Source organism: Lingula anatina, chromosome 1 (assembly GCF_051362555.1).
Source record: "Lingula anatina isolate TDL-2025a chromosome 1, LinAna3.0, whole genome shotgun sequence".
Lineage (NCBI taxonomy): Eukaryota > Metazoa > Brachiopoda > Lingulata > Lingulida > Lingulidae > Lingula > Lingula anatina.
Window position 1 is genome coordinate 35,201,654 of NC_141767.1, and position 23,995 is coordinate 35,225,648.

Consider the following 23,995-nt stretch of genomic DNA (forward strand, 5'->3'; position numbering starts at 1 on the left):
TTGTTTCAAATGTGTTTTACTTGGCCTTTTCGGAAATTTGTCATAAAAGTAATTTCCAAAGCTCTCACACCAAAAACTATTTCAAACTTAAATTGGCAAAATCACATTCTAAAGTGTCAAGCACATATGATTGTCCATTAACATGAAATATTTTATTGCAAAACATCAACATTTAACAAGTGAAATGCATGTTCAAGTATGAAAAAGATCAACTGACAAACCAGTCTCCATTTAGTTTATCGTAACACCAAGCACATAATTTACCAAGTCAAAGTTCTCGGGAAATCTTATACATTGTTCTCTTTTTTTACCACAGTAAACTTGCTGTAACTAATTCTCTTTTTAGATAAGATTGGAAATGGCCAATGCATTTAATAAAGACCCAACTAGTAATGATGCCTTTCAACTCTTATGAAATTTGGCAATTTTATATGAATGATAAAGCTACTGCTTTACAACTTTTCAATTTCAGAAATCCTACATAAAAATTACCATAATTAAATAAAACTATTTACTGAGTAAAGCCATAGAAGTCTCTACTTCTATGGTAAAGCGTACCTGGGCCTACAATCCCAAATGTATCCATAATTATTACAAAAAATTCTTATTGGCAAATGGAAAGAAATTACTGCTTCATTTTGTCATGGCAACAATTAAGTGAGTAGGTCCTCTTTCTACAGCACATTGCCCCTATGCTCTGTCACAAGAAAAAAAAATCAATCCACTTTTGAAAAAAATGAAATAAGAATCTTACAAAGTTTTTGAGCACTGAAGACCAGTGTCTGAATTCACTGTTTAGGCACAGATAAAATTTCTAACCTCCATGACACTTCTACGACATTTCCCCAATGTTGAGAGAGAGAATGCTGGATTTGTTAGTACCTGTATTGACTAGTTTTTTTTTTTAATCTTTTTTATCCAATTCAATAAAATTCAATTCAATAAAAAGTGAACAATTCAAACAATAACAATTACAAATGTCAATCTTTTTTTAAACCTTTGTAACAAGGAAAATATATACAAAAAAGTAATGTTTTACAGCACTGCACTACAACTGCTTGCTGTAATCTACTCAAAAATGTAAAAGTTAATATTCTTAAAGTGTAAAAAGATTATATTTTTGTTTATTTTTTAAGGAACAATATGTCCTTGGCAACAAACATTCAGAACCAAATCTTAAAAAAAAAAAAAAAAAACAGCATAAATAATGTGATTAAGTAGATTATCTTTCTGTAAAATCACAGCTTCTGAAAAGATACTTATTAGCTTTATGATAGTCAATGTATATAGATGAACAAATTAATTTTAATCACACATGGTTTGGCACATTATTATCTAATTTTAATCCGATTACCCTTCCTAGAAATGTACAGATTTCTGGGAAAAATATTAATTACGTTAATACATATAGCATGTCAGGTAATGATATCTAATTTGAAAAAGTGACAAAATGATTTAAATATTGTAAATAAACTCTTTCACAACAAATAGTGGTTAAAAATCTACTACACATGGCCAATATATTAGATCCTTTTCTCCGACCTACCATTTCTTATGGCAGTATAAAGTTGGGCGACCTATTACTTTCAATTAACATGGCTTATACCCCAGCTTTCTTTAATACTGATCAAATATTCTGAAACCAAAAATTCCTAGTTTAAAACTGCCTAAACTTTCACAAAATCAAATGTTATTTTTAATACATTTAGTTATGTTTTGCTGAGTTTTTATCAATATCTAATATTTGAACATCTATATTTAGACATCTAGTTATATGTATCCATCGAATTTTGATCAATATCTAAATATTCCTTAAACAAACTTTCCTTGTTTATAAATGCCTCAGCCTGGAAAGGACCAATGTTCTTAAGCGTCTTGTCATTCATATCTAATGCCATCTAATATTTATTAGCAAACCGCAATTTCCTTTTAACATTTACAAACTAATTAATGAAAAACTCCACCTTCAAATTCTTTCCATCAACTGACCAAATTAAAATGGTAAATTAATTGATAATGCACAAAAACTAACTCTGTTAAGTGTCAATGCAAAACACTCCACACTGGTGAACAGGGAAAGACCTTTAGAAGTACACTGAATCATCAGAGAAATCAAGGATTCCAAAATCTTCAGGGACCTAATGAAAAAGAATGCTCAGTATGAAACAACTTTTTCAAATAATCAACTGTTCATCGGCATTTTAAAGTTTAAAGTTCAAGTTTAAATAGATCTGATGTATCAAGCATATTAAAGGTCGTTGTGCTATGAAATTAATTTTTTTCCAAAAATGATATCTGATATCTCGAAAGAAAATAATAATCATATGAGAGCAACTTCTTTAAGAAAATATATACCTCATGAAGTTCTTTATGTGAAGGAGATCTTATGACCTTTTCACCAGGAACCATAGCAAACTCATTTGATTCAGGAATCAAACCATCTGACATCTAACAACAAAGCAAAGTCTTTTTTAAATATATAAGATTCTTAAAACATACAATAAAAAATGTGCCAATTTTTATTTGTCATATTTCTGGTAATCTTAAATTTGTGTGGTAATAGTAACAGACAAGGTAGAAACAATCAAAAATACAAATAAGGCCACACCTTTTTAATTTTATGGATGACATCCTGCGCGCGCACCGATTTTCGTCCGTTCTCCAAAAAAAAAAAAAAAAAAAAAAAAAAAATCCCCCCCCCCCAAACCGCCCCCCCCCCCCCCCCCCCCCAAAGGAAGTCGGTTGTCGCAAACATCGTTATTGAATTTGCCGGAAAATGCAATCGGCAATTCTCTGCTAATTCCGCAAGCTCCATACTGTCATTGTCGACTGCGGAGACATCCGAGTAGTTCCGAGTGTGGAAAATGAGCTTTCTGCGCATGCGTATTATCACCACATGGAAATATGGCCGTTTTGCCATCAACTTCATCTCTAGCATTAATTTCAAAATACACGACAATTAAAGTCATAAAGAGAACGGGGGCCGTCGTTTTGGATTGGTTTGCCATTGATATTGGACATGGAGATATCACCCTTTTACAATTTTACGAAAGGCTGGCCGCGGCCAGCAATCATCGCCCGGAAAATTTCAGTGACATTCTGTCCAAAGCAGCACATACCAGTTTCTTTTTGGAGCGAAAAAAGGGTCGACAAGAGCGTCGCGGTATTTGGTGGACTGAAGGTCGGACAGGCCACCCGATAGTTGGCTGCTAGCGTGTGAGTCGAAGTAGACAAAATGGCATCGACCGAAATTACCTTAGTAGTAGGAAGCATAGGCCTATCTTTGCTTAATTTTTTTAACAATTCTGTGAAGTGTTTACAATGCTTTAATTTTCTGAGAGTACAAATAAAGACACGCTATTTATTTGATATTTGTTTTATTGGTTTCTATACCAACAGAATGCATGAAATAACCTTAAATAGATTTGGTAATATGCAGCATATATATTCATGACTTTTTACCTTTCTACGAAGTAGGCCCTATTCACAATGCTTTAATATTTTGAGAGCATGGATAAAGACATGTTGTTAGTTTGATACGTGTTTCTGTGGTAAATTAGTGTTTCCAGCTGTGTACTGAAAACATAACTTTTCTTAAGCAGTTTTTTTTTTTTTTTTTTTTTGGACTGTTTTTTTTTTTTTTCGCCCGCTCGCACCGACTTTGGGGTCCCCAGAGGATGTCATCCATAAAAATAAAAAAGTGTGGCCTAACTTGAAAAAACTTACTGAAATGATACATGTATTCAAACAGGTGAAATATCTATGTTAATCTCTTATTCTGTTCACTTACCAACTGCAGAGGGGACTTGTTTCCAACCATCTCATACAAACATTCATCTGTAGCATTGAAATCTATGTCAAAGTCGAGTTCTTGGCCAAAGTTGAGTGTGCTGCTGTCATTATCCTGGCTAACATAAATGTCCCCAGGAGGTTCATCACTGGAGTCTGGACCTGTGGATTTTTCCTCCAATTCCTGAGGATCTTTGGCTTCCAGTGTTTTCTCTTGTTTCTCAAGAAAATCATCTATGACTTCCACGGGATATGTCATTATCTTTTCTGCAATCCCCCCAAAATTGAAATTACAAGTGCTTAGGGTATCTGCTAGCTAGGCTTATGTTAAATATAATTTTGTATAATTTTATATATAATTTTTTATATAACTGAATCTAGCACATAAAACAAACATTTACCAACATAAAACAAACATTTACCATACAAAATGACTAAACATTATTGACATTTTAAGCCTTCTCACCAAAATAAGGGAACACAAGGGTCAAATGAATTACTTTGTTCAGAATAAACATAAATGAAGTCAGTCAAAATGAAATATAATATGCACCTTCTTCAGTGAATAGAGAACTTGTAACTTCCTTCAGATCATCACTAAGATCACTACTCTGGGAGTCGTCACTAGAGTTCTCCACCATTGCCATGGTAACCATAGTTTCACGGAAATCTTCCGGGAGTTTCTGCCACATGTCTGCAATAGTGCTGGACAGACATTCTGGCTTGACGTCCAATTCTTTAGCCGTCTCCTTGTAAAACTTCAAGTAGCTATATATGAATGAGGAAATGTTCAGAATCATGTAACTTGTATATCACTTACAACCGAAAATGGAAATTGGAAAGAAAATATTATGGAGATATGATAGAAACCATTAAAATTAATGTGCAATGTGGTATATGCCAAGATTTATATGTGATGCAATTGAACTTTTGCAAGTTTTGACCATTTTTCAAAAAAAAAATAAATAAATAAATGAATATTGTTGGTCTGACACACATATGCACCTACCCATCAAAGTCCTGACAGTTAGGTGTGGGGGTAGAAGCAGGTTCAAGTGCCTGAAGAGCTACTGTGGCAGGTTTTGAATTGGGTGCTGGGCTACACGTAGATGGTTTTTCAGATTTCTTACGGCCAAACCTGAAAAAAAAGTTCATTCCATGTAAAACAGACTGACATATTATAAAATCAGCAACTTTGGCTGAAGAATGCAAAATATTACGTTGACTTGAAAAAAAAAAGATCAACAGCTATTTTGATATATGATCTGATGCCTGAATGTCAATGTCCTAATTAATTCATATAAAATACCTACTTGACCAATTTGGTTTGTGTTATCTGTGAATCATCTGATTTCAGCTCAGTACTGTCCTCAGCCACTACCTTGAACCTACTCTTACTGCGCCTCTGATACATCCTAAAGATAGAGAAAAATTTAGCTACATTAAGTTATGACTGATAAGAATTAAGCAAACAATACCTAGTAAAACTGAGGGTAAAATTTTTGAGTGTAAAACTCAAAGTGGACTTAAGCTGTATGTCTTTACAATATTGCATTGAATACTCTCAAACATCAGACTGAGAGTTCCCAAGTAAATCTATTGCTTTTGTCAACAGAATTGTGGAATATATTCGTACTTCAAAAAGTTGACCCACTGCAGATTATGCTGATAAAACAAAAGATGGGGTAAATTTTAGACGTTTTCCAACACATTTTAAATTGCTAATGGTTGACAAAAGAAACTACATACTTGGTCTTGAACACATATACCCCATTCACACTACGCTCAGTTATCCGGATAAATTGCGAATGAGGTCACAATTCAAATAAATGCAGTAGTGTGAACGCAAGAGGATTTTTGTAATGCGCATTTTCAAAATCCTGCAAGCGAGGTGGATTTCTAAGCGCGATCCGGATAACTTACCGGAATCAACACCTGTACAGATCTTACTGCGCATGTGTGCAGATAAGTGCGGGTATCTATGAACGCTTGTTTATTACTTTAGCGATTGCACCAAACGTATTTGGAGGTCACCACTCACTACAACATGAGGAAACAAACTTATTTTGCCACCTTATACTTCTCAAGAATGCTGGAATGTCTTTTGAGTTGCATTTGTCGTCACAAATTTTTGTTGGTATTTTAAGATTTCCAGTGCGGCGCATGCACGAGTGTTCAAAACAGGAAGTTAAACCTGAAATTTTCAACGTGTAATTTGGTTTCGCTTAGCGTGTGTGAACACAATACCGAATCGAATTCCTCACAAAAAATTCGGATTATAGAAATGCGCATTTTTGCAACTGTAGTGTGAATGGGGTAATAGTAAATGTAACTCAACAGTAGAATATCCAAGAATTAAATCACCTCTGTAAATGTAACATTTTAGAAATATGACATACAGAAAAATAATTTTATCACAACACCATGACTTACATCACGTAAAAAATAATGCAGTATGCATAATACTTATGGAATTATATATAAGAAGCTGGGCTCTGTAACTCGAAATCATCACAAATTGCAACCGAGCGCAAGCACCTCTATTCCATAACTCGGGATTGACTTGCCCCATATAATAGCCTCGAAAGAAAAGGTGATATCGCTATTCACAATTCATGATGCTTTTGAGTTACAGAGCCCTGGTTAATATTATATGATATTACATTACATTATACAATCAAATGGTTAAAATTTCATATACCCCTCAAGCTTCCTTCTACACTTTGGGTTTGCACTCACAACTGCCTCTCCAGGCTTTCTTTTGGTTGGTGTTGGGCTGTCCTCACTTTGACTGAAAAAAAATATAAATATATATTTGTTTGCTTTTAAAATTCTTCCCCCTGAAAGCATCATGCAACAGGTATTTTTTATCAAAACGCATTACAGGGCTAACAATATACAATGACAATCAATGTGTCTATTCAGTTACATGTATATGTCCCAAGCATAGAACCAGATCAGCAGGTCACCGTTTATAACTTGCCAAGAATCACTTAATTATTTCCTCTCTGATTCTTTACGTTTGGATCATTTAAATTGGCATGATTGCAATTTTTAAGCAAGTTCTGAACATGCTTAAATCTGGCTAAGCAAATGTAAAATAATTTTAATTCGTTATTTATCAACTTTTCATTTTGACTTGTAGCCTCTAAGATCCACTAATCCATGTGACAAGTGAGGTAAAATAAGTACAGAATGATGCACCAATGGTAATCATTGGAGACAGCCTAACTGTTTGCACTGTGTGACCTCATATGAGACAAGAAAATGTGAAAAAATGTGAAAAAACACTACACTCTCTAGCCTACCATTATTTCTGACACGACTCCACTTCAAATCCCTTGAAATCTCCTTTGATTTTACACTAAGTCATAAAGTTTTTGGCTTTTACAGATGATTCCCATCCCATTAATGTTAAAAAAGATTTTAAACATGCTAATGTATAAAGATCATTTAATAGATTTCAAAAATATTATAAAAGCACCACAACTTACCTTTGACTAAAATAAAGCCCGTTATTCAGTTGGTGTTGGTTCTTGCTGTCCCTTGGAGAATTCCACTCAGAAGCTTCATCAGAAAAACTGAATAACAAAATGAAAAAAAAAATTATGAAGAACAATTTTTTTACCACAAATAATTAACTGGGTTTTTGTGTCAATGTTAAACCATGCTTAATTACAGTATGTTGTCATTTAAAGTTAGTTTTTTCTACTGTTGCTTTTATTTCTTAATTGATCAATCTCAAGTTATGGGAAGAAAGCCACTCAACATTAGATAAAGAAGATTGATTATTAAGCTACATAGTTTATAATTCAGTCTTTGAAAACTGTACATTCTTATAGTTTTAACTAAACCAGAAATAAAAATCAGACCCTGTACAAATATATTACAAATTAAATGACCCTTTATTTACCCATCAATTTCATCCTCAAGATTAATGGCCTCCATAGTTTCATGACACAGCAAACTTTCATCATCTAGGTCCTGAATGTAATATAAATTTTACAATGTGTTTTTTGCTACAAGCACTGGTTTATCACAATAGAAATATCATATAATTTTAGTGGTCTGGGATCAGGATGTCTGTTTAAACTGGTGGCAATGCAAAAGTTATACAAAAGTATGAACACTTGTAATGGAAAGAATATGCAATCTAGGTACTTAATAATATAGTCCATATTAAACATCAAATATAAGAAACTTGACATCGGATTTCATAAAGAAAAAGCAAATCAAACTAATACTGAACCTCTGAATTCCGAGCGTCTGTCTGTGCATCCTCTTTCCAGTTGTCAGGAAGTTTGATAGGAGTGAACCCAGGACTGTATTTCTGGTGAAATATCTGGAAAAAAAATCAGCAGAAATATTTTGATGCGTAATATCACCAAGTTCTCCTATACTAGTTGCTACCAGTAGAACGCTCTGGAACATTGTGCCCAATTTACTTGATCCTACTCCCCATCATAAACAAAAATGGTTCCTTTACATCATGGAAATGTGAGATAGTCATTTAATTCTGTCTTTGATCTAGAGATCCACACATACCAGTATATACATCCAAATCAATCATTATTTTCAATTAATACATCATATTAAATATGACAAGTAAATCAAGCAAGATTGAGCTAACTGTGGCTTATCCCGAGGAGCAGCATTAGTGCAGGGTGCACATTGTTAGCTTTTTCGAAGACGTAATTTCAAGACAATTTATCCCACAACTTACTACCACATGATCCTTCTTGCTTGGTGTTCCAAGGCTCCAAGTCCCCTCCAAGTATGGTGCTGTTTCTGAGACCACATTCTCTATTCTCAAGGACAGTACAGATGTTAAGTCTTCCATACCATCCCCAGGGACCAATTGGGCCATGTCTAAAGGCCTGGACTTGCTGAGCTGTCCATTTGGTTTGGTGCCAGGAGCTGCTGGTACTATTTGCTCAGACTTGTTCTCTTGTCTCTCTGAAGGTTCTTGTTTCTGGGGCAGTTTCTTGTTGATTTTTCCTTTGGTTTTCTTTTTGGACTGTATCTTCTCAATTGGTGGCATGCCAAATGCTTGTGGTTGGTTCTTTGTGGCATTCAACATCTGCCTTGTTAAGGTTTCGGGTATTGGTGGCTGCTTAGAAATTGCTGCTGCTGGATAAAATTCCAAAATTTCCAAATAAAAATTGAGGTTATTTTACAAAAATGTGATTTCTTGTACTAATCAAAGCCTTTTTTTATCACAGATAGATATTCACAGACAGTGAAAAAAGAGCTTCTTTGATCAAACTTTACAAATCATTACGTATTTATTATACCCTGTTTCAGTTGTGGTTTCACTAAAGTTGGGCGTGGCAACAGCTGCTTTGGACCCAACACTGGACTATGACATCTTTCCAAACAAGCCAAGGAACCCGGGTGAACTGTCTCCAGTTTATCAAATACTTGACCCTGGGCATCACTTGGCACAACTTGATAGTCAAATGAGTCCCACAGATACTGCAGTTGACTTTTTATAGGGTTTCTGTTGACTTTGACAGCTCTTTCTTTAGCTTTACTAAAAGGAACATATATAAAAGTCACATATAGTTATTGATTGATTGTCATATATTCCTTGCAGCAGTTAGATTTTTTATCTGCTTATTTAATATTTTTTTATCAATTATTATTATTCACGAAACTTTTTTATGTATTATCCAGTTATAAATTTTTGCATAGCAAAAATAGAGTTAACTATTCCACTTCAAAAAAGCAATAAAAAACAAACAAAAAAGTTTAAAATTTTGTTTTAAAGAAAACTGCTTACCTGCTTTTTGTTTGGAGTTTTGCCTGGTGCTCAATAAACTGCTGCTTTACTTTTTCCATGCTCAAGTCTTCACTGTTACCAACCAGTTTAGCTGGAAAAAGCAAAATATGAAATTGTTCAACAACAACAACAATCCACATTATTTTGCCCATCATCATAGTCACTTTCATCAATTGCATTAACATTACTATTTTCCAAAATATTAAATATCTATGTGATTTACCTCAGCAATAAATAAATTAATAAAACAGTAAATGTTTTCTCTTTCATTCTCAAAGCATGGAAATATGCGATGTCCTACCTTTTTCGTTCAAAAGCGTTTGCAGTAACCCTTCAAGAAATACCATATGCTTGGATGCTTCTTTCAAAATCATCGCCTAAAGTTAAAACCGCATGGTATCATATCATCCTAACTTCATTACAATATTATTACTGATTTCAAAATAGTCAATTCTAATCTTTAAAATAATAAGAAGGTATGTTACTTAAATACTTGGGTTTAAAGGTTATATGAATTTCAAAGAAAATTCTAAACAGCATCTTCAGATATGTGAGCCTGTGGTCACTACATTTTATGCACTGTAAAATTGTAATTGTAAAAAAAAAAAAAAGAAGAAGAAGAAGACAGGGGGAGGATGCACACCTTAGTAATTTTCATACGTCTTCCTTCCTTCCCATTGTTGTCAATTAAAACTATCTGTTTCAGGGTTTCATAACAGCCTGCAATGCTGGCCCGCCATTTAGCATCTGACCGACGACGACGTTGCTTTACAGACATCTTTCCTTTTCACATCAGGGCCTGAGAAGTAAATAAAGTATTAAAAAAATTCTGGGTACTTAAAAATGTACCCTCTACTATTCAAACAATTTAAAAGTATCAAAAAATTATTCACTCTGAAATTACCAAAATAATTCATTTAAAGAGCACAGGCATTAATTAAAGTCACCACATAAATTAATTTAGAAAAATATTCAAAATCAAAGTCTTATACATGCACTGACAAAAGTTTTTGGACATGTCCTAGGGGCAAGCATGTACTTTCCCAAAATTAATACTTGCTGTGAAAAATGTCTGTACATGCTCAAAAGTAGAATCACTCAAATATTTAAATACTCCCCCCCTCAACACTTCCCTCTCTATGCTTACATAGACTTTTACACTTTAAAAAATGTAAGTCACTCAGGTGAGAAAAACACCGAACAACTATGCTCAGAAAAACCATTAATTTGCTCCTTTGCACTAATTTTTACTTGTCTGACAACTCCAATGACTCTCCAATCACTTGCGGCCCTGGATGTACTTGCAAGCCTTATTGTCAACACTTGTTACTAGTATGGGGTGGGGATTACTGCAAAAGAAATTCATTTTTCAAACAGTAATTCAAGCCAGGTTAGTTGCAAATAAAGGCCAACTTGAAGTTACATGGTCTTTAACTGAAGAAAATAGAAAACCTATTTGATTAATAATATATTTTAATAGAGAACCTAACAATTAACTTCATACATTTCACCTACTCTATATTCAAACAGACTGTAATAAAACATGGTTGACACTAAGAGGTGTCATATATTTCTACATGCAACTTCAAGGTTAGAATACAGATACCATACAAGTAATACATATGCCTAGGGAAATATATATGTGTTTACAGTAGTTCTGTTATCTATTATTTTGTAACATCTCCAGATCGCCAGTCCAAGTCACGATTAACGCAATAAATTAGTGAATAATAATATATATAATAATAATTGAGAATGCACACTATACAAAAAAGTTAATGTAATCTTCATGATAATCATAATTGCCGTTGCGAATAACTGCAGATCATGATGCAGCTTTGTTGTTGATGATTGACACAACAATTTCATCATTGAATGTTTGCGGTGTTATTCAAATCTAAGCCTGACCTTTTAATTTCTGTATATTTATCTCTTCAACGCAACAATGACAGAAATCAAATTTAGCACTAAAACTACGTCAAACAAACCATACTTGCCTTTGAAACGCTGAAGTCAGTGAAGAGCACTTGTTGCCCGCACATTCGCAGGTCAAAAAAATCCCACGCTAAGGTGTATTTTAAAAACATTCGAGTACAACCGTTTCCCACGCTCAGTGTCAGTTGCCAAGGCGACAGTATTATTAAAGAAACAATGTTAAGAGATACCCTGGATGAAAAGAAACAACGTGTTACTTTTTTAAAACTTCGCGCAGCACTCATATAAAATTTCGCGCCTTTCACCGCATGAAAATTCACGCCACCTATCGGTATGTTGAAAAACATGGCTAGGTGTTGCAGACGTCTCACCGCTGATATTGCGGGGGAGTTTCTTGCATCTGTGGACACCTTTCTATTCGATTGTGATGGTCAGTCAGTGATATACTAAACAAGGAGTTAAATGGGTTCCTTGGCCAGGTCAAATGCATGCTATGTGGCGTAGTATGAATGTATTGTAAAGGGACGTGGAGGGGGGGGGGGCGTAAGAGGAAGGCACAATGCTAGCACGAATTTCTATTTTCATGCGTAGCCCTCCAAGTTACGGTTGCTGATATGTACTGGATGGCAGTGGATATCCATGAGTACTGACTGTACTGGGTCTGTGAGCAGAATTTCATAAAGTTTGCGCGTCACTTTTCCATTACACGTTTTAGGTTTTACCAGTATTTACTTCCCCCTCCCCATACATATGGTACTACTGTAGTACATATGTACAGTATAACAAAAAAGTATATGAACATCAACAAAAATCATTTGACAAAATGTTTGTATTTGTGGAATATTTGTTATATATACATGTAGTTCAAATTTAAAGGGCTCTGCATGATGTTTAAAAGACTTTAATACTGAATTCATAGATTTATGTACTAATGATGACTGGCGTGATTTGTGTTATAATTATCTAAATTAAGTCATGGAGTTGCAAGCAACTTTTTGATGAATGAAAAATAATTGCAATTTTCATGGTTGAATAGCATTCTTGGGTAAAATGACTTAAAATTGTATAATTACACAAGTAATTATTTCTTGAAGTCTGGGTAACTAACAAATTAACCAGAAGCCTAACCTGAAGCAATTGCAGCATAATGCATACCAGTTATAAAAAGCCACTTTTATCAAATGATGTATTTTTATTTCTGATTCAGGTGTCTTATGGAATCACCAAGATGCCACTCCTGGTGCTGTGGAAACTTTAGATAAGCTTAGAAATCTGGTAAGTTGATTGAGTATATTACAGAAAACAGAGTATTCAGTCCTCAGCCAACTCAAAATGAAAATAGTAAAGAAATAAACTTTTTGAATTCTAAAAATCTGTTGAAATCTTAATCACTTCCTTTTCCCTCCTGAATAACTGCATATCAGTCTACCATGAAATTTTCATCAAAATTTGTGAAAAACTGTGTGCATGCAGCAAAACAACTGCTATAATCAGCAATTTTACACAAGGCTGCTTACACAATGAAAGTATTCTAGTACTAATAGTCTATGGTTGTTCAAGCAAACGCTGCAGGAACTCATGCTGAACCAATCAGATTAATATATAAGCACCTTTCCTCTTGTTTCCAACATATTCGTATAATCACCAATTTTCTGTATTCTACTACACACCAGGAGGAGCCACATTAATCTTTGAAATCTGACTGCATTCAGCGAGAGTCCACACAGAGTTGGTCCAAACTACCTACTCAGTAGCTTCATTGTGAACACACCCTAAAATAAAACAATGTGTTGTCACCTCTGTGACAGCTAGCTATTAAGATGCTTTCTTTCATTATTGCTTTATTTCAACACTGAGTATAGCCTATGTGAAATGATCAAACTGTAATTTAAATGTTTGCCTTTGACTATTTCAGAACAAAAAGGTATTCTTTGTAACCAATAACAGCACCAAAAGCAGAGCTGACTATGTGAAGAAGTGTTTACAGCTAGGATTTCATGCTGAAGAGGTACAATATAAGTTTATTCTGAACCTCGGGAGTGTAAGTACATGTATAAGTTTATAATAACACTCACTAGTTAGTAGTATTGAGTGCCGTGTCAGAACAATGTGATGATGAACTAAAAAGTATAAATCAGTGATTCTGCATATTACAGGATGAAATCATATGCACAGCATTTGTAGCAGCACAGTATTTGAAGTCTATCCTGCCAGCCAACAGTAAGGTCTATGTGATGGGTATGCCAGGGATGCTACAGGAGCTTGACAAGGCTGGTATCAGACATATAGGTAGTGGGGTAAGTAGAGAATAGTGGTGATGTATTATTGGAGTGAATTATAATTTCTCTCTTATGATTTTTAGGCTTTACTTGAATGAGGTCACGTGGCCTAAGCCTCATCCTTCTCTCCTCCTCTCTCTTTTGCTCTCACTAAGCCAGGGAAGACTCGTGCAATAAAGCTTTAATTCTATTTTTTAATTTTAATTCCCCAGTAGGGGACAAGAAAAGTAGCTGTCCACATCTCTGATTTATGTACAGGATTTTGGATAAAAGGCTTATAAACTTAGGAGCTTCTTTTAAATTGTGTTGAATATTTTAAGTAACACAGAATGAAATTTATTGCAGCCTGATGTTATTCACGGTACAATCACAGAATGGGTGCAGACAGAACTGGACCCAGAGGTGAGTGGCTGAAAGTGCATTCAACAGGCTGACAATAAGTCACACCTAGCACACTATTAATGGAACTACACCTAACACACTGCAATGGGTCACACCTAACACATTGCCATGGGTCACACCTAACACTGACAAACTATGAGCACATTCGGAGCAGATGATCCACCAATCAAATATGGCTGACACCACTTAAAAAGCAATGCCACTTATGCCCTGGTGGTCTCCCTGCCTCCACAAATGCCATTAAACGGATTAAATCTCATCTCCGAGGTTTAATTGCTAGACCCCTGCAGCGATGGCACACGTTGAGGTGGGGAAACCAACAGTGGAATTAGAAGCGCCACTTTTTGAGTGGGGTCAGCCATATTTTGTCTGCGGATCACTTAGTCCACAAATCATGTGTTCTGAACGTGCTCTATACTTATTATTATACATTGACAACACTGCACTTTAATTTATGCTCTTTCTGTCAACAACACTCATTAAACTGTTTGCAAAAGTTGTAAAGAATGAATTTGGGTAAAATTTCTTTAGCATGTTACTAAAATAATGAATTTTATAGAAAAAGAATATATTAAAATAAATGAGTTATTCTAATGTTATCATTAGCTTTTATTGAATGTAATAATTATTAAATTTCACATCAGTTCACACCATAAATGGTTCTTTAAATATTCATACTTTCTTGCTAGAATGCGCCTCAGCGATCAATTCTGATTTTTATGCTATAATTTTCCCTCTATTTTTAAAAAGGTGAACTGTGTGTTATTGGGCTTTGATGAAAACATCAGTTATCTTAAAGTTATGAAGGCAGCATCTTATGCACGTCGCAAGGGTGCATTCTTTGTGGCCACAAATGAGGACAATGAACTTCCAATGGATGGGCCAATAGTTATACCAGGTTGGTACTTCCAGAAAATTTATTTTCCTCTGATTTACTGCAATTTCTTTTCATTGTTTATTTTTGTTAAATATCCTTATGGTCAGTGTTTTCCAAATTCAAATTAAGGATAAGGCAAGTGACAAAAATGTACTTTTTATTATCTGAAAACCAATTGCCAAGTTCTTTTTATCTTTTATGCAATCTAGAAATTTTTTGTTTGTTTGTTTATTTGTTTTATTTGATAATTTTAATCATACTTATTTTATATTTTCATTTTCAGTCACATTTAATTGAGCTTATTTTATTTTAATACAGTACAAGAAGTAAATTTGTGACTCTTCTGTTTTTCACAGGTACTGGAGTTGTAGTGGCCGCAGTGAAGACAGCAGCTGCTCGAGATCCAATTGTAGTAGGCAAACCCCATCACCCTATGTTTGATATGATAGCCAAGTCATTCAGTGTAGATCCAGACAGGACAGTCATGGTGGGAGACAGGTAAGGACACTGTTTTACATCAGAAAAAAGTCACACTGGTGCTGTGGGTATGTTTGGTATCCTATTAGCCAGCGATTTCCTTTTCTGAAAAAGCAGACCTTTTTACCCCCACCCACTCACTCATGTATGGGCCTGCAATGTTTGGGATAATTTTATTCTCTTGAAAATTCAGTTTAACCATATGTCAATTCCAGTTTCTGTCTGACTAATGATCCACAGTGTCCATCTGTCATTTAGATATATGCGTATGCATCACATATTATTCACCTGGCTCATTATTCTCACTCATTGTCATGAACTTGATTTATTTTTATATATCACTTCATTTCCTGTATGTCATCCAGTCTTATGTTTATATTCTAGGTTAAACACAGACATCATGTGGGCAAATAATTGTGGACTTCATTCTATAATGGTCTTGACGGGAATAGCAACTTTAGAAGAGGCTCAACACCTAATGACCAGCAATTCTATAGAACACCAAAAGCAAATACCAGAATTTTATTTAGACAAGATAGGAGACTTGGAGGAGTTCTTGAATTGATAATAAAGGACACATAGTTACATAAATCAAGAGATGAAAATGTCCTAATTAAATGTTATTGATGTGCACTTGGTTACCGTATTATCCATGTCATCATGATTGAAATTTCCAATTCAGTTTAATCTTATCCATTTCATCATGATTAAAATTTCTAATTCAGCTTAATCTTGTGAGCTAAATGATTTGATATATATATATATATATATATATATATTTACATATACATATACATATATATATACCCCAAACTTTAGGTTCAAAAGATGTGCAGACAGCAAACGGCTCTCCTGGTCTGCCCTTTCTGACTTCCAGCAGCATCAACAGGTCCGCACAATCCTATCCAATGATCAGATGTGCTTTATTTACATCTGGAATCTCTGTGATATTAAGGTTGTTGAGATGCAGCCAACGCTTCAATTCTACCTCATGAACTTGGCCTGAGATGTCAATGTTAAGCTCCTATCTTACAGTGACCTCATGTATCTTTAGAGGTGTCTTGTTGTCCTGTATACTGCTAACCAAGGAACATTGCCACTATTGTTTCTATCTGGAGCCTTTCTTGTGATATAGTCGTGAATTCTTAGTGGCATTTGTGTCCCATTTGCTCCCAGTCTTTTGAAGAGTTCTTCTGTGCAAGGTGGCATTTGTCCCAATATATAACATGGAAAAGGTGTTTAGTTGGAGTCTGGGCATCTAATTCTGGCTGGAACAATTGGGAGCGCTTATTTTCCTTCTGAGCTGTTTACAAGGTTGTTCATCTGCAGTTTAGGTGCTGGTGTGCCCTGGTTGTTGGACTGGCATAGTGTGGTTGCCCTGTGATGGATTGTGTGTAGGAAAATGTAAAAATATCCATCCATCCACCCTGCATCAGATGGTGCTTTGACATTTTCTTGAGTCATGCCCGATGCAGTAATTCATCAGGCAAGTAAGATTTATTCCAGGATCTGCTGACTTGTTGTCCACTGTGTTTTTAAATGCTCTAAAGCATGGCCAAAATTGGAGTGGGTTTCCACCAAACATCTGCAGCTCATTTCTTGGTAACTGCAAGGTGTCAACAACAGTCTGCTGTTGAATCCTGGATTCTCTAGAACTTGGGGCACTGGTGTTACAGTCTTCAGGGGAAATAATACACCATGGCTCCCACAATATCCAGGGGGTTTTAGATGGGCTTGAGGAATGCTCTGGCTGATATTTCCTGTCTCTGGTACCTCTTACTGTGCATCTGGTACCTCTTCCTCTGCATTTATTCTTCTTTCATTATCACAGTTAATCATTAATTAATTAATTAATTAATTAATTAATTAATTAATTATTCTACTGTCTAAATTGTGGTTTCACCAGATGAGTTGTCAACCATGGCTAATACAGAATGATGGCAATTATATAATTATAATTGATATTATTTAGGTATATTTTACTGATACAATTCTAACCTATACAAAACATCTAGTCATTGCATAGCATCAATAATTATCTATTTATGTATTATTTGTTATTGTATTAATTTCCAATATATATGTATAACAGGTCAATTCTTGTAGCTCAGCCTCCAAGGCATGTTTTTTTTTCCTTCAGTCACAGCTGCTGATGCTGTCTCTCTATTTCCAGTTTTTTTTTTTTTTTTTTTTTTTTTTTTTTTTTTTTTTTTTAAATTCCATCAGCAGTTGCTGTTTCCTTATCTGCAACTCTTGCTGCTGTGAAATGGCATCAAATTCTATGTGTGGGTCAGGTTGTGTTTTTAGGACCACTTCGTCCTTTTCCTTTAGGGTATCCATATCTTTCAGGAATATTGAACTGTAGGAACTTTAAATTCTGGGTATAACAGAGGAGTATTAAATCATGCAGTCCATCAGAAATATCAAAGTCAGGGATTTTTATCTCCAGAAAGTTTAAACTATAAGATGCGTAGTGTTAGGAAGGGGGTAAAAGGACTTGCTATATAATATATTATTTATTGTTTCTTCTGTCTTAACCAAGTATTGTACACTCATCATTGACGGTTTAAACTGAAATAAAACACTTAAGTCCTTTAATACAATAGATATGGAACCTAAATTACCACTAAAATATTCAAAATTGTTATGATTGAGCGGCCAAAAACTAATTACATCATCAGCTTTGCCAAGCTTTCTTCTTATTGGAGCCGCATGTTGAAGCATTGCTTCTCTGGCGTTCTATGGCGGCTTCCTCCCTTCTCTTAAGTTCCTCTGCATCTTTCTTCATTGCAGAAGGTGGTCTACCTAGTCTGAAGTTGACATGCATGGCCAACGCCCTCTTGCAATCCTAAGAGCATTTGTCAACAGATTTGTAAGAGGTTCAAAACACGACATTTCGAATTCTTGAATTGAGATTTACGCAAATGTAAATCGAATACAGAAAAAGTGTTGCCGCATCGCAACTCGATCCCGTACCTACCTATCTATTGTCTTCTGCGCATGTGACGTCTCCATGGGATATGAAAAGTTGTAAAGAGATTTTGATTATGACGCCTTGTTGCAAATAAAAACTTTGTTGTTGTGAAAAATCCTTTGTTGGTTTCATAAGTATCCTCTTAGATAATGACAAAATATTTAACCGTGGACATTACTTTTAGAATATCGAAACCTTTAAAATGGCAGAAAAGCCCCAATTCTGAAAAGTATATCGAGCGAAATCTCGCCACAAATTGCTCCACTAAGATTGATTTCCATTGCATTTTCGATACTGCTTCCCGTATTGCCCCCTACTGCAAATGGCACCATTTTTTAAATTTTATTTCGGAACGGAATTAATCACTATCTCTCGCTAAGCTTCATTGAAGGAAATTAAACTGAAGAAGCCACTCGTTTATGTCCAAGTGGGTAGCCTAATGATTGCCACCGAAATCGAATTTCCAATAAGACCCGTGAAAGCCACTATTTATTTCCCGACATGTGTGAAACATTTATATTTTATTTAAATAAAGCGTGATCCGTGAACAGGGGCGGATCCAGGATTATTTGAAGGGAGGGTCCGCGGATGCGAAGCCGACCCCCCCCCCCTCCTTTGGCGTGGGGTTTGGGGCCAGCTGAAGGGCCCCTACATTTTTTGGTATTTTAGAGGGCGAACGGTGCCATTTGGCACTGTATAGAACTATGATGCAGCTAGTCAAAATTCTAATTACAAGAGGGGACCAGAAATCTATGATTTATTTTTAAATGGATGAATACTAAATGGTAAATAAAAACTTGAAACTATTTTTTTACACAACGTGTTGTAGATTTACTGAATGAAATTCGCTCAGTTAGTTACATACAGTTACTATGCATGGTTACTAAAAGTGATTTAATGAAACAAAGCGCCAACAGTTTCTTTCATAGTTTTCAAAACAAGAGGAACTTAATTTAATACAAACATATACCAATTCTTTAAATCATTTTGCTCAGTTTTAATATTATTTGTGTTTTATTCGTGCATACACATTAATTCTCTAGAGTTTACTTTTGGAAAATTACCTCTAGATGTAACATACAAGAAAATCCAATAAACTTGTGGAAACAAATCTTTTCCTTAAAAAGTGTCCATCTATGTTTTAAGAAGTATAAAGAAAGAAAAGAGAAGTATCAATAACCTTATTACGGTTACGCTGTACCGTAAGATTGAATGAAAATCTCGCCTTTTTATCACAATCCCGCCCCAGTTCGTTCATTCGACCTATGAAAGCTGATTTATATGCACAGTCACGCATTGTCAGTGATTGACTTTCGCATTGACTTTGAAATTACGTTTTTAATTTTATGCATTTTTGTTGTGTGTGCGTGTGTGTCATGATGACTTTATCAAACCCTAATCCTTTTTTCAAGATGGGGTTTATTGTGCCTTCTCATGAAAAAGTTTACCGAAGCATCCGCAGGGAAAGTAGGTGACCTCTTCATTATTATGTAAATCAGGTGACCGTCTTGGTGAGAGGTGCTCAGATAGGACCAAGGTCAGTAGAAGATGGAGAAGAAAGGTGTTCCATGCCATATTACTGCTACTGCCACACGTAGGCCCAAAAGATGGCACGCAAACCGGCAGAATATCTCGTAAGTTCCGTACAGATGATAGAAAATGTATTGTAGCATCTCTTAGTTTTGCAATGACGATATTTTCCCCGAAATGGTGCACTCGACGCTGCCATGACCATGGGGACATATAATTGACGTGAAGAATACTTTCTCTTAGCTTTCCCTCAATGTCTTTTGGGCACCCTTTTGTTTCTGATACCATTAGCTTTCCATGAGGTTTCAATATTATTAATACTAGTACATATACATGTATAATTTGAAATTTTAAGTGCGATTTGTTAAACATAACGTAAAGGACACTGACACGAATTACTGTAATGAACATGTACTGCTTTATCAGATTTTTAGACATTGTTTCATGAATGTGAATTTACTCCTTTAATTCCAGTGACTCTAAGTACCGTTTACGAAGATACCAGAAGCGTCCTACTCAGAGACACGGTTCATGTTCGACACATACAGCCCCACACCCATGCCAAGATTGCCTCCTATGTCGACGTTTGTCTTCTCGTCAATTTGCAGGGACGACATTTAGTACGGAATGTTATGTTTGCTTTTGGTTGTAACAGTCTGCTCCAAAACGTATATCAAATTAAAAGTCGAATAAAATTAGCTTTTTGATTCATCAAATTTCTCATAGAAATTGAATCCATACTAAACGTCCACCCTGCATGTTACTGGTTTGCTTCTTTTGCTAATTGTATGTTACAATGCCGTAGTACAGTCCTCTATCTGATCATGGTGTTATGAGGGTAATTTATGTATACTTTAGGGTCGGGGTTGATACCCTTCCCTTTTCGAACCTGAAACGTTAGCTTTGAAATTATCATTTAACACAAATAATGTCTGTATAAAAATGATAAAGTGGTTGTTTTAAATTTATCATATATTAATTTCTAAAAAGAGATGTTTTTATTCGTCACTGAAAATATAAATCTATAAATCTAGGCAAATCTGTAACATGACACCTCGCTGTGAACTTGGAGATGTACTCTTATTCATTCTAAATGGTGTTGACTCCTGGAAGGTAAGACATTGCAACCCTATTATGTAAATTCCATATAGGAAACTTTTAATTACATTTATCGTGTGATCAGTCACAAAAGAGGAAGAGATGTAAATCTTTACAAGGCACTGTTGATATAATGTATAATGCCTAGGCTTAGAAATCTCAACATTATGTAATGGGCAAAATGTCCACACGTTACTGCAGTATTGTCCACATGTACTATAACGATCTTTTAACAATTATGAATATGGCACTGTGGCTTTGAATAAACTTCCTCTGGTTTTCGGTGTTTTCAGTGCTGGACGGGATCAAATATTTGTTTTCTGAAACAAAGTTAAACCATGGGATAGGGTAAAGATTTACCATCCGAAAAAAGATTAATTTAATATTGTAGTAGTAGAATGGAGATCTTTGTTGCGTATATGATAAGAAAACTATAGTTTCCCAGGATTGGGAGCATTTATATGCCATTTAGGACTTAAATTTACAAAACAAAAGTGTCGCAAAACAAAAACGGGAAATCTCGTTTGTCCATTAGAATGTTTCTGTAGAACTGATATTAATCATAGCCATTCCATATTTTCAAAATCACTTGAGCTGTCGCAAAGCCCAATTTTCGGGAAGTAAAGAGTATTCTGAAAGGATTCAATGATTTTTTTTGACTGTCAACTTTCGTCTATTTCATCAATGCTCAAAAGGAGTGAACAATTTTAACTTTATTTTAAAAGAATTCTTAAACGAAATCTATAGGTTTTTAAAAATTGGATTATAGGAGATTTATTATTTCATCTGTTACATTAAAGTCCATTCTGACAATTTGGTCAGTTATTTATTTAAGAATTTTTTACGGAATTATTATCTAAAATGTTATTTCAAAGTTTTTTGTTCCTCTAAACGGTAATTTTAATATTCTTCCAAAGTGTATGTAAACCTAAATACTTCGTTTGGTTTGAATTTTTAAAATGAAAAATATTCCTAAAATGTGCAGAGGAGCGGTCTACAGTAATTAAAATTGTTCTGTATTCTTTTACATTTAAATTTTTTTCCGGAGCAAGGGTGATTGATAAAGACGGGCTTGGTTAGATATCAGTCCAGCATCCCTATCTTGTGTTATTTGAGGTTAGTGTCATCACTAAACACCGAGAACCAGAGTTAAAGTGAATGTGAAAAGTCGCTTCAAGTACTTGAGCAACTTTTTCAGTTTGGTTTGTATACTGACAGTCAATGAAAACGCATCATTTATTTATCAAATAATATTTTCGTTCCTTTGGTACATTAAGAAAATAACAGTTTACGTGTGAAATATGACCCATTTTTCAGTTACACAAGGTGAAATAAAGGTCAGAAAAGATCATTAAAATGCAAGGTCACGTTATCAAATCTCTTTGATTCCGCCCATCCTCCAACATCCCCAGGGCCCGCAGTCACTCTTTCAGTGTCAGACGTGGCATCACTGAACTTTTTTGTCATGTGTCGCGGAAATTCTAAACATCCGAGTGGTCAGCCCACTCTCTTATGACCAAACAAGTGCATTTGTACTCGTTTTAATGGTTGGAATCGATTCTCGGTAAAAAAAAATACAAGAAAGTTTTCTGATGGGTTTTCATTGACTGCCAGTATATATTATTCTAAAAAGGCTAAGACTTAGGCTAATCTTGTAAACCTTCCGTCTTTATGTCGCTCCTGATTCCCATGCTTCGCAAATGTAAATTATGCCATATATCTATTTTCGGATTTAGTGCAAAGAAACCGATTTCAAAAATATCGATTGTCAAAACTACCAGGAATCTTACAAACATGAAGAAATTTTGGCTACTGTTCGATTTAGTGTGCAAACGTCAACGAGACGACATAGGACAAGGTGTGCTTACATGCTCTTGTGCGGTAGTGCATAGATGACGCTTACAGCAGATTACATGCATTTGAAAAATTGTAACAACCTTTAAATTGGGACGGAAATATTTTGATGAAATTCGATGTAGACAAGGCACTAATGTCAATTTTGAAAAGAGTTGCCAAGTCCAATTTGTTTTAAAATAAATCTAATTTGTCTATTATCAGTTCTTGTCAAAGTCTTTCAGATGTTATGTACTTGGAACCTTTTTTTCATAAATCAAAGGATTCCGTCGTATAGTAACAATGTTCAAAATGCATAAAAGCTTCGACTTGTTTTATTTACAGATATAAAGCGTCTTTTTTTTTTTTTGGTTTGTTTGTTTGTTAAATTTTAATGTATATTAATTTGAGCACAAAATGTTCCATTTATAATTTTTGTATACATTTTAATGCTGTACATAATTCATTTTGACAAAAATAAACTTACAAAAGCTTTACTTCGTTCAAAACTTGCAAAAGTTATTGAGTTTTCCTATCTCATCTCGAACCTTCTACTTCATGCTTACTGTCCTGCCGTCTTACCGACTGAGCCACTGCCTCAACTTATTTTTTGTTCGATCATAGGACCCTCTTATCGCAGTTTAAATTACTCATTTGGATTTTTTTTGTAAAAGGTAATTTGCTGGGACCTAGAAGCGCCAGGTTTCGAACCCAGGTCTTGCTGGGTCCGAGTCGCGCGTGCTATCCACTCTCCTAAGTGTTCCCGCCCACCCACCCCTGGTAGACTTTTCTTTTATAGTAAGCAAGGGAAATTTTTAAAAGCCCTTCTGGTAAAGAATTTAATGTGTTCCTAGTACCCGAATCGAATCCCCACCCTTAGAGTCCCGCCGAGCCAATGAAAACGCTAAGCCATTGTACATATAATTGTAAAGTATTTTATTCGGAGTAAAATAATGTATTCTCATATTTTCAAACATCTACTTGTTAAAGATTAAAATTTTTTTTTTTAATATTTTAAT

General features: G+C 34.9%; 2 protein-coding genes across 3 annotated transcripts; one reads left to right on the forward strand and one right to left on the reverse strand.

The window, feature by feature from the left end:
* Positions 1-125: 125 nt before the first annotated feature.
* On the reverse strand, positions 126-11,835 carry LOC106167240 (uncharacterized). Of its 2 annotated transcripts, none has more exons than XM_087000366.1 (17): positions 11,569-11,835; positions 10,823-10,920; positions 10,215-10,370; positions 9,873-9,948; positions 9,572-9,662; positions 9,084-9,322; positions 8,513-8,916; positions 8,039-8,131; positions 7,703-7,773; positions 7,284-7,370; positions 6,491-6,580; positions 5,103-5,204; positions 4,799-4,927; positions 4,343-4,557; positions 3,791-4,056; positions 2,356-2,448; positions 126-2,138 (listed from the first exon to the last, which is right to left on the reverse strand). In XM_087000366.1, exons 3-17 carry the CDS (start codon positions 10,347-10,349, stop codon positions 2,085-2,087), a joined length of 2,145 nt encoding a protein of 714 aa, XP_086856492.1. In that variant the 5' UTR covers positions 10,350-10,370; positions 10,823-10,920; positions 11,569-11,835; the 3' UTR covers positions 126-2,084. The 2 variants fall into 2 exon arrangements, with proteins under 2 accessions (XP_086856492.1, XP_086856491.1); XM_087000365.1 differs by having other exon boundaries at positions 8,513-8,919; positions 11,569-11,834.
* Positions 11,836-11,846: 11 nt separating this feature from the next.
* LOC106167244 (phosphoglycolate phosphatase) lies at positions 11,847-17,594 on the forward strand. The gene is made up of 8 exons (XM_013545967.2): positions 11,847-11,936; positions 12,714-12,781; positions 13,422-13,514; positions 13,663-13,803; positions 14,131-14,187; positions 14,938-15,085; positions 15,421-15,562; positions 15,926-17,594. The coding sequence occupies exons 1-8, from the start codon at positions 11,852-11,854 to the stop codon at positions 16,104-16,106; spliced, it is 915 nt and encodes a 304-aa protein (XP_013401421.2). The 5' UTR covers positions 11,847-11,851; the 3' UTR covers positions 16,107-17,594.
* The last annotated feature ends 6,401 nt before the right edge of the window (positions 17,595-23,995 follow it).

Bases quoted from the DNA above. Each gene is read 5' to 3' on its own strand.
- LOC106167240 (XM_087000365.1), bottom strand. From the start codon at position 10,349: ATGTCTGTAAAGCAACGTCGTCGTCGGTCAGATGCTAAATGGCGGGCC. The intron at 7,774-8,038 runs GTTCAGTATTAG...TATTACATTCAG, and splicing joins CAGACGCTCGGAATTCAGAG to GACCTAGATGATGAAAGTTT. The intron at 5,205-6,490 runs GTATATGAAATT...CTCTATCTTTAG, and splicing joins TGTAGAAGGAAGCTTGAGGG to GATGTATCAGAGGCGCAGTA.
- LOC106167244 (XM_013545967.2), top strand. From the start codon at position 11,852: ATGGCTAGGTGTTGCAGACGTCTCACCGCTGATATTGCGGGGGAGTTT. The intron at 14,188-14,937 runs GTGAGTGGCTGA...ATTTTTAAAAAG, and splicing joins AGACAGAACTGGACCCAGAG to GTGAACTGTGTGTTATTGGG. The intron at 15,086-15,420 runs GTTGGTACTTCC...TGTTTTTCACAG, and splicing joins TGGGCCAATAGTTATACCAG to GTACTGGAGTTGTAGTGGCC.